The 13,881-nt window shown below is 36.2% G+C and overlaps 1 protein-coding gene across 6 annotated transcripts in view; it reads right to left on the bottom strand.

Annotated features, from left to right (window-relative positions):
• The window catches only part of Robo2 (roundabout guidance receptor 2), a 482,486-nt gene that overhangs the window by 20,503 nt on the left and 448,102 nt on the right, over positions 1 to 13,881 (bottom strand). For all 6 annotated transcript variants that reach the window (XM_027412411.2, XM_027412408.2, XM_027412409.2 and 3 more), the window contains 2 exons: positions 7,580 to 7,840; positions 3,402 to 3,607 (listed from right to left, as the gene is read on the bottom strand). In XM_027412411.2, the coding sequence (XP_027268212.1) occupies positions 3,402 to 3,607; positions 7,580 to 7,840 (467 nt within the window). The remainder of the gene's footprint in view (positions 1 to 3,401; positions 3,608 to 7,579; positions 7,841 to 13,881) is intronic.

Below are 13,881 nucleotides of genomic sequence, written 5' to 3'. Positions count from 1 at the left end.
AATTGCTGACAACTAAATTTGGACAGGCAACTATAATGGAGTGTAGAACCGAATGCTAGAAAAATAAATGCCACATCTGAAAACTTATATCATGATCTTGATCAAGTAAGTATACAGTGTATATATATATATATATATATATATATATATATATATATATGAAAAAGTCTTGTGTTGGGTAGCAACCAGCCATCATTTTCATATTATGTAAGATTAAGTCCAGAGATAAATGTTAGGCATTTCCAAAGCAGGGATTTTAGTTAGCATAAGACGGATTTTGGTATCTATTTTTTATTTCATCTTATCATGATTTATCTGTGACCTGATTTCTTATCTGTGACCTGATTTGCTTATTTATAAAATCATAGCATCAGCAATCAGAAAGTTTGAAGGTTGAGTCAACTGTAATCTGTGGTGCATCCTAAGAATGGGGGGAGGGTCACATCTGCGTCAAGTTGAAGTTTCCTTGCTATGCTTTTAAAATGTGAAAAAAGTCCTGGTATGGTAGTGCATGCCTTTAATTCTAGTGTGCAAATCCATCCTGTTCAAAGCCAGCAGGGCTGCATAGTAAGAACCTGTCTCAAGAAGAAACAAAAAAGGAAATTTCATTCTTAAGTCTCTGGGCCATCCAGAAAGCAGCCCCCATTGCTTAGAAGAATGTTTTGCATTTATTATTATTGCTTCTCCTCATCCTTTCCTTCTTCCCCTTCTTCATAACTATTATGTTATTATTATTACTGAATCTAAATTCCTAGTCTAGCAATTATATGTAAGGGACACAGAGGAAATGCTGGTTTTGGCAATAATTAAATGAAGCAATAGGTTTGTCAAGACAAGTTTTTAGTTGCTAGGTTCAAACAATTTTGGAACCATTGGTAATGTCTTCTCCTCCCTTCTTCCTTAAATGAAGGCTCATTTCAGAATTTAAGGAACTCCACAGACTGTTCAGTTGCTCTCAACATATCCTGCATCACTGTACTTCTTTACAAAGGAGAGCTGTGTTTTTATAATGATGTTGATTATTTGTTAGTTTTCATAGGTATTCTTTCTGCACCATTTGAGTACAGTGCCTGCAAAGGGCAGAGGGGCATCATGATTAATGTGTACATTCACCTAAGGGCAAATCCCCCAATTACACATCAGCTGGTCGCATCTTCCCAGCACATCCTCTGCTAACTCACAAATGAATCTTCACATACCCATTCCATGTCTACATTCCCATATTCTTCCTACATATTCTCACTCATTGTATACACTCGTATACATTTATGTACTCACCTTCTCTATGTAATGCCTATGTAGCTTCTAATGTGCACACTCCCCCCAGTGTATTTACTCACACTCCAGGGCATGAATACACTCTACACGATCCATATCCTTTCCACTTACACTCATAGTCCAATCAACACCCACACATTTTTCATACTTTCACATGCAACAGAATAAGCACACTATTATGCTCATATGTAACATTTGCCACACAGACACAGATAAAGACACACAGACGGACAGACAGACAGACAGACACACACACACACAAACACACACACACACACTGCCTAGAAGGTACTTTATAAACCTTTGATTAAACTTTCTCCTCTGAGTTACTGGAATAAGAAAGGACAAAACAATGGAGGTTCTTCTTTAGCTAGTGTAGTAACAGATACAACCACACTGAGGAGATTCACTGTCATGGGGCAGATTCACTATGGGTGAATATATATATATATATATATATATATATATATATATATATATATATATATCAGTGAATTCAATAATTCAAGTATCAAAAGAAACTTTGTTTTCTTAGCAATGAAAATTTTTCTCTGGCATGAACATGGAATTAGTTACAGGAGAAGTGCAGATTGCTTGACCACCCTCACATAAGACACCATCACTAGCTCCCAGTTGTCGAGTATATAAAGTGTAAAATGGGGTTCTGTTATCATTGAGATGTACACGTTGTCCCTGGCATTATAATATTAAATGAAGAACTTCTGAGGCTATAGCTGACTTTTGTCATTGTTTTTGACACTTTCATTGCATTCTTAATGGGAAACAGTTTGGTATTACTAGTGAAATATGCAAAGATATTCAGAATTTTGCCCTAAAGTAGATTATGCTAGAAATCCAGGCAAAGAGGCTTAACATAGTAGTGTACTAATAAGTCAGCCCACAGCATTCAGAAATTTGAACTTTTGCTCTGTCACCTTCAGCTGGATCTATGTTTCCAATCACAGGACTATATCTGTGTTTCCAAAATCTTAATTAGCTTCATAAGCATCTGAGCCTCTTGGCAAAATTGAACATTGGACAAACTGAAAATTGGAATTATGTATCTGATGCTAAGAATCCCCCAAAAAGGAAGGCAGAGGTTCTGCTGTGTCCTGTGCACTATCACATACCACACAGTCCAGCAGGGCTTCGAGATCGGGCAGCCCCAGTTCTGAAGAGGTTAGAAAGCTATCAGAGTTCAAAGAAGTCAGAAAGACTGATAAAAAGTACTTTAGGATGAAAGGACTCATCCCAGTGTCATAGATGTAGGTGGTCTGAGATGACCTAAGAGAACGCAGAGATCAGGGTTAGGTTTGTAGTAGCCATGCCCTCATTATCCAATAAAGGAGAGGACTGTGAGTCAATGGGCAGATAACTCGGGCAGAGAAAGACTGAAGTTTGACTCTTGCTATTTCCTTTGTGTGTACATGGGGGACAATTTTAGATCATTGGAAACAGGCTGTTTCTCAGCCCTAGAGTCATCATAGGCATGTGCCAAAACAAGTCTTTGCTTATTGAACAAGAAAAAAATTGAGGGAGGGGAGCCTAAGCAATAAACAGTCAAAATGATCACAATTCTTGGCAGAGGACTAGGGATTGGATTTAGCAATGTGAAATGCATAAATGTATTGCTTATCTCACTATGCATGTTTCCACTCCAAAAATAATGCCATGTGCAACCTAAGAGAGGCTCATTCTGAAGACTTGCTTATTTTCATCAGTCAATGGTTTTACACAGTGAAATATCAAGAAGCATTTTAAGATCTCATTCACTTTGTATGTTGCTCCCGATATACAAATTATATCATTTCTAAAAGTAAAGCTTTTTCATATAATAGACTTGGTTTCCTAGCAGAGTGAACTTTTCATGAAAGCCTGAGATATAATTGAGTTTTCTTTCATGTCTTTAAAGCTTTTTAAAATTCATGAATTTCCTTATCATTTTAGCAGCAAAGCAAAAGTATTTCTAAATCCTTTTTGAATTTGGTGTTTAACATTAACATATTTAAAATGTTACAAAAATAGATGGAGTGGAATAAATCTTACATAAGGAAGCATTTGATTTGTGGTACATTTTAATGTTGCAAGTGGGTCACTGATTCCCATTCTAGCAGTTTTGTTACCTGTCACAGAGCTGTCTAGATTGTCCATACTGGATCCAGGTGTCTGGTCTAGGGCTCGGAGGGGCCTGGCGATTTCTAAGGCCTCCTCTTCATCATCAGCATCCTCATCTGGAACATCTGTTTCCAAATCAGAAATCAAGGCTCCGGACACATAACCTAAGGGTGGGACTGGGGGCTGTGGAGGCGGAGTATTGCTTTGAATGTGCCTGGAATTGAAATGGAAAAAAATGAAAGACGAGAAGCAATTCATTATCATTCAACAAGATCATAATTCATGTCAAATGGCATGTTATGGTGACCCAAACTGTCTTCTGTGTGTACTAACTCACAGTGCATTCTTTTACTTCAGCAAAGACACTGTGATATGGACACGTGTGCCTTACCAAATAGCAACCACATAAACTACAAGAGTTCTTGCTTTGATGCTTTACAGGGAGTCACACAGAGATGAAAATATATATTGAGCATTTTTTGTATCAACAAATGATTCAAGAGAGGATAGAAATATTTGACACACATCATTTTTACCTCACCCCAGCCATAATCATAGCTATTTGGTTTCCAGGTCTGTGTTAAAGTTTACCTCATTTGTTTTAACCTATGCAGCATGTTTGAAGAAAGTTTGTCAGGTGGGGGCCTGATTGCCCCAGCCCTGCCTCTGGCATACTTCCTGCCCTATGTGGATTTCTTTTGGTATGATTCCCATCACATTAATCTGAACAGCTGTCCAATTATTCAAGCGTAGATTAGACACAAATACTTTGTGCTCTCTAGGTATTTGCAGTGCATCTCAAGAACCAAGTCTTAAGTGGGGAAGGACTAAATATATAATGTAAGGTGTGTTCAATAACTTCTTTGTAATGAGTAAAGAAGTCTCATCCCAACATTATAAAATTAACAGAACCTGCATGGTCATTCCTTTCTTAAAAATTATTTAAGGAAAACCTGAGTGAGTTTGCATTTTATGACTAACACAATGTGGAGCTGGACCTTGAGGTCTGCTTGATGTGCTGTGAGACTTAAATTATTCCCTCTAAACTATAAAATGCTTAAATTGAGTTAACTCATAATCATTTGTAACTTCCAACAAAGAGTGAATGTAGTGAATGTATTCTATGTCTGAACATTTTTTCTTGACTTCCTACAGAAGTATTCAAAAGGCCCCTCCCATGTAAAAGTCATTGCAAATAAGGGGAATGCATTTTTCCATTGGCTTTTGAAAAAGTTGAAGAGTTATTTCTGCTCTCATTTTTTGTAATCTTTTGAGAAAATGTTTTCTATATGAATTGCATCTGTGAATTTGTAAACAATTCTAAAATTAACCATATTTTAGATCCTTCAATGGTACAACCCTAAGAATGTTAGCTCTTGACATCAGTTCAATGTGGCCAGATTTAATTGTCAGTGTTATAGAGCAGGTATTTGAGGCAGCATGAAACTCCATGGCATTCATCACAATGAACTAATCCATAGTGAGGAAAAAAAAAAAGCAAGTTTCACTAGTCTCTTAGACAGAATCTTGAGCTTTGACAAGCCCACTTTGCTTCATACAAGTCATCACAGTCAGTTTGTAAATTGAGGTGAGAGAGCACTACACAACAAACAAGAGGATGTCAAGCAGTATGACATATGTGGTTCATGTCACTATAATGGTATAGATTTGGGGGTGGATGAGGAAAGAACAGACCAATGCTATAATCTTATAGCATGTCTTGATGAGAAAAAAATTGCAAAGGGATAAGAAATGTATTCAACAATTTAATCAGATTTAGAAGTTAATCTGAAATATGAGATTAAGGTGTACAGGATTTATGACAATCTGCTCATAATAGGAAGTGCTTTGAGCATTTCATCTGTCAGTATGAAAAGCATCCCTGGAGGTATAGCCTACCCTTTCTTTTTAGAGTTCTATGAATGTGATGTGTAACCTAAAGCAGGAGGCACTTCCAAACTACAAAAGCAAGCAAAGTACTTTTGGGTAAAGGATGAATTACTACCCTTCTATGCAAAGCTAACTGAGGCATTCAGATTACTGGTAGATTGTGTAGAAATGTTGTCATGATTAGAAACAAGGTCTATTGTATGTGTAGGGAGAAGATATGGGAATGTCTTCGTTCATTCACCCATTCAGGAGAAACCAGTGAAGGAGATACTCAATGGGAGATTTTAAATGTGACAAGACATCAGCAACCAATTGAGGTAAAATTCCAACCCCTTCTAAACATTCGAAATTAGAATATGGAAAGGTCGTTTGTTAAGGACTATGAGATGTGCAAACATATTTAAATCTTCCAAAAGATCCCATAAAGCATAATAGATACCTTCACCTTAACTTAAAAAGTGTAGGCATTGTTATTTAAAATCTGGAGGTGGTCTCTACTCTCATCGTGTGTTCTTTCTGGTTCAAGTGTCTGTTGACTTGGAAATATTTAACTGGAAAAATCATCATAGGCTTCTAATCACAAACGTAACAGCTTCATTTCTGATTGGACTGACTACTGAGTTCAATCATGAAAGTAGTCAACTTTAGGAGATCTAAGGCCACATCTCTGGCTCTGCTCACATGTACTTCAGGGCTTGGTAATACTGCCTGCATCTTGCTAGTACTTTGTAAACAGAGCTAGCTACCTGGTACTCCTAAGGGAGATCTCTGCCTTTGGAATTCTTCAGAATTTTGCTCCACATCTCTTCCCTTGGCTTATTCTAATTGGTTGTATTTTATGTGAATAATCTGTAACTTTGATTATAGGAGATCCAGTGAATTCTTAAAACTCTCATAGCACATTTTAAAACTTCAGAGTGATTTTGGGGACTCTGTGATCATATACCTAATGAAAATTTAGGGTATTGTTGTGAGGGTCCCTGATAACTTCATGTGGAAGCTAATTATTAGCATCACTGTCATTTTACACATAGGAGAAGTGTACACATAAATGACAACGTTCTCCAGGTCACACATATGGTAAGACACATCTATCTTCATGGAAATGGGCCTAAACTTGGCTTTACTCCATGGAATCCCATACTAAGCAATCAGAATCTACTTGGAGGTAGGATCTAGGTATTATTGTACATTAAATTTGTCCAGTTGATTCTAATATGAGTCAGAGTCATGTTTAAAGCATAAATGACAAAATTGCATGACTTTGTGAGTCAACATGAGGAAATCCTATGTTTCTTCACACAATTCTTTCACACTTGGTTTATTTTGCACAAAGAAGCTTTATGTAAAAGAATATTGTTTAAGAGTAAGCATGTCTGGCTATTGATAATATATTGTCTGATAGTGAAAAAAGGCTTCTGCTCCTCAGAAAAGAGCATGTTTGTGACAACATGAACTGTTTTTCCCTATTTGGGTATCTTCTTGAATATCTACTTTGGCTTATTTAAAAATAACCATCTCATAAGCAAAAATGATGAATATTTTACTATGAATACATCTCAATAGGTAGACCCCTAAATGAAAAGTCTTTCATCTGACTTCAAGGATGATGTAAATCCACAGGAGATACTTTTTGATAGGCCATATATACTCACATGTAAATCAGTATTGAAGAAAAACAAAACCTCTAAAAACAATGATTCCTGGTTCTATTTCTATTTCTGCCACATTTCCACAGAACACGTAACCATCTTCAATCTGTGACTGATGAATTTGCAATTTTATTAGAAAAAAATCCTAATGTGTTCTTCGGTTTTTGTTGAAGCATTTACTGTTTTTATTTTTGTTATTTTCTAATCCACTTATTTCAGTCCAAAGTCTTTTAATAACTGACAGTGTCCATAGTAATTTCCAGAAGCATGTATTTACATATTCACAACCACATACAGAATTAATCACAGGCACTTTAAAGAATTTGAAAGGAGTCCTTTATTGTGGTATTAAAAGCAAGTTCAAGGATAAACTAATTGGAGCTGGTTTGTGATTGAGAAAGGATCCTGGTGTTGCCAAAAGCACATCAGTCTGAATCCCTACTTCATTCTCTACCCAGATGAGTGATATTGGTCAGGTTACTTAAATTTCTGTCACCTGTTTCTTAATATAGAGGGCTAGCACATATTCTAAACCATTTTTCATCCCACTCACACAGATTTATGAACATCTCTGCATAATATACATTCAAGAACATTTACATAAGTAGAAAGAATGGGGCCTGTGGCTTACTGACGATATTTACCATGTTTGTTTTGCTATATCAAACTGATAGGCCCTTGTTAACTCATCCAAGTGAGCCTGCAGCATGGGTTGCATCTCTTCCCTTGGAGACGGAGTAAGAGTGGCAGTGGACTGCTGTCCAAAGGAGATAGCAGGTGAAGAGGCCACACCGCGAACAGGAGGTGTGGGGACCCTATCATCGTCTTCTTCCAGTTCATCTTCCATACCCTGGTGCAAGTATGTTTGTACCGGTAATGGTGGGCACCAGCTATCACTGTCATAGCTGAAAAATTAAATAAGGAAATTTGTTCATTGACACACACTCATAAATGCACAACTATGCTAGTAATAAATAGCAACCAAATGTTGTCTAAAAGGTTCATGATGTCTGTCTTCATTATCATATTATTGAGGCTCTCATAGTGACTATCATCTGACTATTGTCATAGTCCTTATTCCTAATTTTATCTATTATCTCAAATTATCTCATCTTAATTCTTAAAAGGCCTTCTGAGCTAATTGTTACCACACAGCTACAAATGGCGATAACTTCCCACCAAAGTTACTTCTGTGGAAACACCAATTTTCTAATTAAAGACTATTAATGAAGTCAGTGCTTGCTGGGCGGTGGTGGCACACGCCTTTAATCCCAACACTTGGGAGGCAGAGGCAGGTGAATCTCGGTGAGTTTGAAATCAACCTGGTCTACAACAGCTAGTTCCAGGACAGCTTGCAAAGCCTCAGAGAAACGCTGTCTCAAAAAACCAAGAAGAAGATGTCAATGCTGGGAGATACATCCACTCCCTTTTCTTGTGTGTCCTTGTGCACAAAAAAAAATGCAATAATGCTGATTGATCATCTAACACTTGTAGGAATTATATGGCAATCTATTTTTCCATACATTATACTTGTCTTTAATGCTTGCTGATAAAACCATCAATAATACTTTAATTTTATTAAGTTCATCAATAGAAACTCACATCATGCTTATCTCAACACATAAAGTTCCAGATGTCTTGTAAAAGAAAAGTAATTATCTAATAACAGTACAATTATTTGGCATAAAATTCATCATTTTATAAATTTTCAGTTTGCTTTGAAGGTTTAGATAGCATTCAAAACAATTTTAGAAGGTATTCTGGATAAAGAATATAGAATACTAGTACAGTATATTCTAAATAACAGTTCTATTTTTATCAACTCAATAGTTTCAGTGTTTAACAAATAAATCCTAAGATACTTATAAAAAATGAGACTTTTCAAAAGTCATGCTTCCCAAAAGACTACACTAGTAAAGATAGTTTAGATGGGAGGACAGTTTATGGAGCCATGATTGGCACAAGGGAACTATGGCCGCTGGAAGACAGGTAGTTACTGTCTTCAGTGATGTAGACACTAGGGAATTTTCTTGTGCCAGTGGACAGAGACACCCTATGCCCATATTAACAATTGTGGTTAAACCCAGTGAATCACAAAGAAAAAATCAAACAGAAAGACATGGGAATATATGAATGGCCCCCATAGACTCATAGATTTCAATGTTTGGTCTCCAGGTAATGGCACTTTTAGGAGGTGTAGCCTTATTGGAGGACTTGTGTCACTGGAGGGAGGCTTTCAGGTTTCAAAATGCTCAAGCCAGACTCAGTGTCTTTCTTTCTTACTGCCAATCTGGATATAAAATTCTCAGCTACTTCTCTAGTACCATGTCTGCCTGTGCATCATCATGCTTTCCACTAAGCCATAACTGACTGAACTTCTGAACTGTAAGCCAGTCCCAGTTAAATGCTTGCTTATATGAATTGCTGGGGTCATAGTGTTCTAGTGCTGTGAAGACACATGAAGACAACATGAAAATGGGGTAGAGACTTGGTAGGGGGAAAGAAAGGAAATTGGTAGGGCTATGAGGAAGATAAGAGGATGGAAGAATGAATGAGTCTCATAGTAGAATCAGCAGATTCAACTAATTAGAAATGGTGCCTGCTGTAGGAATAGACACCTGGAAAGCCAAAGTGTTTGGGGACTGTCAAGGCTCTCTTCGCCATAGCAATAGGAATATGTTAAGTTACGCTTGTGCAAGCCTAGAGGTAGGTACTGAAGAACTCAGTTTCCAAAAGAGATACAGAGAGAAAAATAATTGGCCATATGTGAGGAGAGGAAGGATGTCTCAGTTCCATAGGACTTCACTTCCAGAGAGCTTGGAATAGTGTCATCTCTACCCATCCAGTCTCTAGATTTCTAAAACCTTGTTTCCACAAACCAAATATTGTCCACTCAAAGTTAGTTTTACCTTTGGCTCCTTTGTTATTGTGTCCATGGTCCCTTACTTTTGCCTTGCTGAGACTATGTTAATGTGCTTCTCTTTCTGTGAGCTTAAAACGAAAAGCCCTGCTTCAGGAGTGCTGTACGGTTTGGAAGGGATGGCTGTCTCTCAATGTCTTTTATACTATTGTGAACAGCAGACACATTTCACTATGTTATCTCTACAAGAAAACGCTATGGGGGTGAATCTGTATTCCTATTTATTAACTACATAATGTGTGCCAATCTGCACTGAGAGAAATACATTTTCTAGCACATTGTCAATTTAATTTGTTTTATGGAGATCACAGTTTTCATCTGAAGAAAGAGTTCTATTGTTCTAAAGTCAGTACCCAGCATCCTTTGTGGCATTTAATGCTTTAAGGTTTTCAAATCCAATCAATCCTGCAGACTATTTATAATTTATCTATGAAGACATCCGAACAGTATAACAGAGCCGTTTACTTGTCTTCATTCTATTATGTTCATTTAACATAGTTAAGCTGCAACATATTTTCTAAACAGGGTACATAGTTTGTCAGCAAGAATCTCACGCTGAAACTAAATGGCTTTGTTTCCTTTTTCCCTTCACAATTTTGCAGCCTGGTACACATGGTTGTAGAAACAAACTTATTTCAAGTGAGCTTCCCACTCAAGGTTTCTATTCTAATCTTACACGTCTTCAAGATAAATCCTAAATCACACATCTTTTGTAGAACTCTCTAACCAGTACTATAGCTTTACTACAAAATGGGCAATATTATGGCACATTGATTTTGAAAATGGATTTTAGATTTCCAGTGTTAATTCTTCCTTTTACTAATTCAGTTTAACATTTAGCTTTTCATAGGTTTATAGTATCTTTTCTTCAAGGAGATTTAGTTTCCTTATAGCTGGCCAAAATCATATTTATTGACATGCAAAGAGCTTCATTAATATAAAGCTTAAGTTTCTTCACATGATTTTTTGAATTCAAGTTATTATTAAGATAAACAATATATATTTAGAACCTAATGAAATAACTTCCCATTTTCAGTCTAGAATGTGTTTACTGTTAGCCTTTACCAATAGTTAAATTCAAGCTTATTCTTATAAGTTTAAGAACACATTTTGTAGCAGAAACTAGTTGTTGTATTTTATATATTTATGTTGGCATATTGTGAAAGATATTATATGTATATGTATTTATATATAATATGTGTGTGCTTATTTAGTATTTCAAATAGGCATAGCTCACTAGTACTAAAAGTATTCCAACTTGATGAAAATAGACAAGTTTTATGCAATTTAAATGACATATCAATTAAGAATACAACATGAGTAAGATGAGAGAGAAGCCTGTGCTGTATACATTATTCGCAATGATAAAGTGAAAAGCGTTAGAGTAAATTATAATTGATTCATTTTCTGTTATTCAAATAACACTGGGTAAAGGAGAAGGCATTTAAAATTTTTGATATTATAGAAATAGTAATCCTAGGTAAATACATTACAAAGTATGCTAAGTTACTAAAACAAATTTTATTAACCTTTCACTAAAGTAGGGTGGATGCTGTCAACAATTCTCCCTATATTTTCTGAAAAGATAATTGGAACACCAACAAATAAACTTAATCACCCTTCCAGGACAAGGAAGGCAGAAAAGAGTGTGTGTATACAATGTGATTTCCACCAATAGAAGGAAAAAAAATAAAAAGTAGGAAAGATATTCCAAAGACCTGGAGACTAACAAGAGCGAATAAAGGAAGCCATGTCAGGATGTAATTCCTATCATGTTATGTAGAGAACTGCTTATCGCCTCCCTGGTATTCATAAATGAATCCACTCCAGAGGGCTAAATAGAAAGGGTTAGTGTAGTTACCAAGGAGTGAGTGGAGGGTAGCACATGACTGTATATTTTGAACATACAGCTCTGGTTAACGGTTTCCTTCACATTGTCTAGATGCACGGTTTATTTAAGTAATACACTTTTGATTTTTTTTGTAGTAACCTACAAAGTCTACAAAAATACCCTCAATGGACAATCAAAGTTGTTTTATCCAGCCTCTGCAAGGCAAGTCCTTGTTCTCTGACATTCTGATAGCCAAGTATGAGGCATCTGATTATCTGTCTTTCCTGATGAGTAATGATCAAGATGACAGCAAATCAATGTTGCATGTGAACTAACTTATTAAAGGCCAGATACAAATACCAAATTACTAATAAAAATACAATAATGTTCAACTGCAGCAGAAGCTCGCCAATGTCTAATTGCAAGAACAAAGCAAAGTGCCTATTTAATTACTATTGAATTCTTCTAAGCAGCCTATGACTATAAAAAATGTACTGCAGTCAGATCTAGGCCCTAATACCTTTAACACATTGCCTTTTTCAAACAGAAGAAGCATATTAAGAAGGGAAAACATTTGCACCATGGTTACATAATTGAATTAAGATTCAAATATCATTGCATTTGAACAACAATTAAATAAATTCTGTTATTTTGTACTGGGAAGAAAGAAATTGGCCATAGAAGGCTTAGAAGGAAAGCTGAAGTCTGTACTCTTAAGAACCAATAACAAAAATCACAATTAGTAACTAGAGAGTATATTTTCAACATTATTGTTATTCCCAATCAGGACTCTCTCCTAACCATCCTTTTTCCTCATGCCTATTGTGACTCCCTTGTTTTCATCTGTTTTTATTTTTGTACCAGCCTTTTTGCTGGAAAATTCCAAACATTATCCACCTGAAACATTGTTCTTGTTATCTACACTATCATCAATAGAAAAATAGCTGACTCCTTATCTGGCATACAGGGATTCACAATTAACATCCTGGCACCTTCACACATGATATCCTACATTGTGAAGGTGTAAAACTCAGCTGTCACTTGTAACTGCCAGGAGAGGAGAAATCAGCTTTTTCCAATAAAGTGACACTGGCAATGTCAACTACTTCAGGACAGGCCCCAAATTCAAGAGCAGTTGACCAACACATAATAGACTCTACTTTATTTTTGAGAGAGTGTGTGTGTCCTTTTATTCAGTTACAATTTGTTGTTGTTTTTTTGTTTCCTTTCTTTTTGAGTGTGGTTTTGTTTTCTTGGGTGGGTAGGGAGACAGAGGATGTGGAAGGACTTGAGGAGGAGAAAATATGTTCAAAATATATTTAAATTTAAAAGTTGTTTTAAATAGAAATGTATTTATAATTAAATGTCAACATTAGCAACCTCATACAGTAGGTACCAGTTGCAGAAATATGGGGATGAGCAATTAAAACGCAATCTAGGGATCATCATCAAGACACAGAGAGAAGCTCAGGAAATGAGGAGAAATAGAAGACAGGAGAATAGTCATAACTAAAATAGTAAAGGACGATTAATGGGAATGTTTTTATTTTTCCTCTTTGGCCAAAGAAAGTTCTCTCTATTAATGTATCAAGTTATATCATTATATATCAAGATATATATATATATATATATCTTGGCCAACAATCTACTCTCTTTCAAAGATCCCTCTAGATTCATTTTTTTTGTTTTTTTGCTTTTTTTTTTGTTTTTCAAAACAGGGTTCTCTGTGGCTTTGATGGCTGTCCTAGAACTAGCTTTTGTAGACCAGGCTTGTCTCAAATGCTCAGAGACCTGCCTGTCTCTGCCTCCTAAGTACTGGGATTAAAGGCATGTGACACCGCCGCCGAGCAATTTAATATATTTTGGGGGGCTATTTTCTATTAACATTGACTCTGGGCATAGTATCGACAAGAGATAGTTCTAGGACAGGCTGGAAAGCTACACAGGGAAACCCTGTCTGGAGAAAAAAGAATAATAATTCAAGATAGACTCAAGACTCCCCTGATATAGTCTTCCCCTGGTTTGTAGGCTTATCTGTTATTATTTTGTTGCCATTGTTAATATGTAACTTTTTATGTAAAAGTAAGGTTTCTCTCTTTCTCTGGTGTGTGTTTGTGTGTGTATGTGTGTGAAGAGAAAGAGAGAGATAGGAGAGGGAAAGGAAGAGAGGATAACACGTTCATATGTGCCTCAGG

This window comes from Cricetulus griseus, chromosome 4, assembly GCF_003668045.3.
Source record: "Cricetulus griseus strain 17A/GY chromosome 4, alternate assembly CriGri-PICRH-1.0, whole genome shotgun sequence".
Lineage (NCBI taxonomy): Eukaryota > Metazoa > Chordata > Mammalia > Rodentia > Cricetidae > Cricetulus > Cricetulus griseus.
This window is presented reverse-complemented; position numbering and strand designations above follow the sequence as displayed.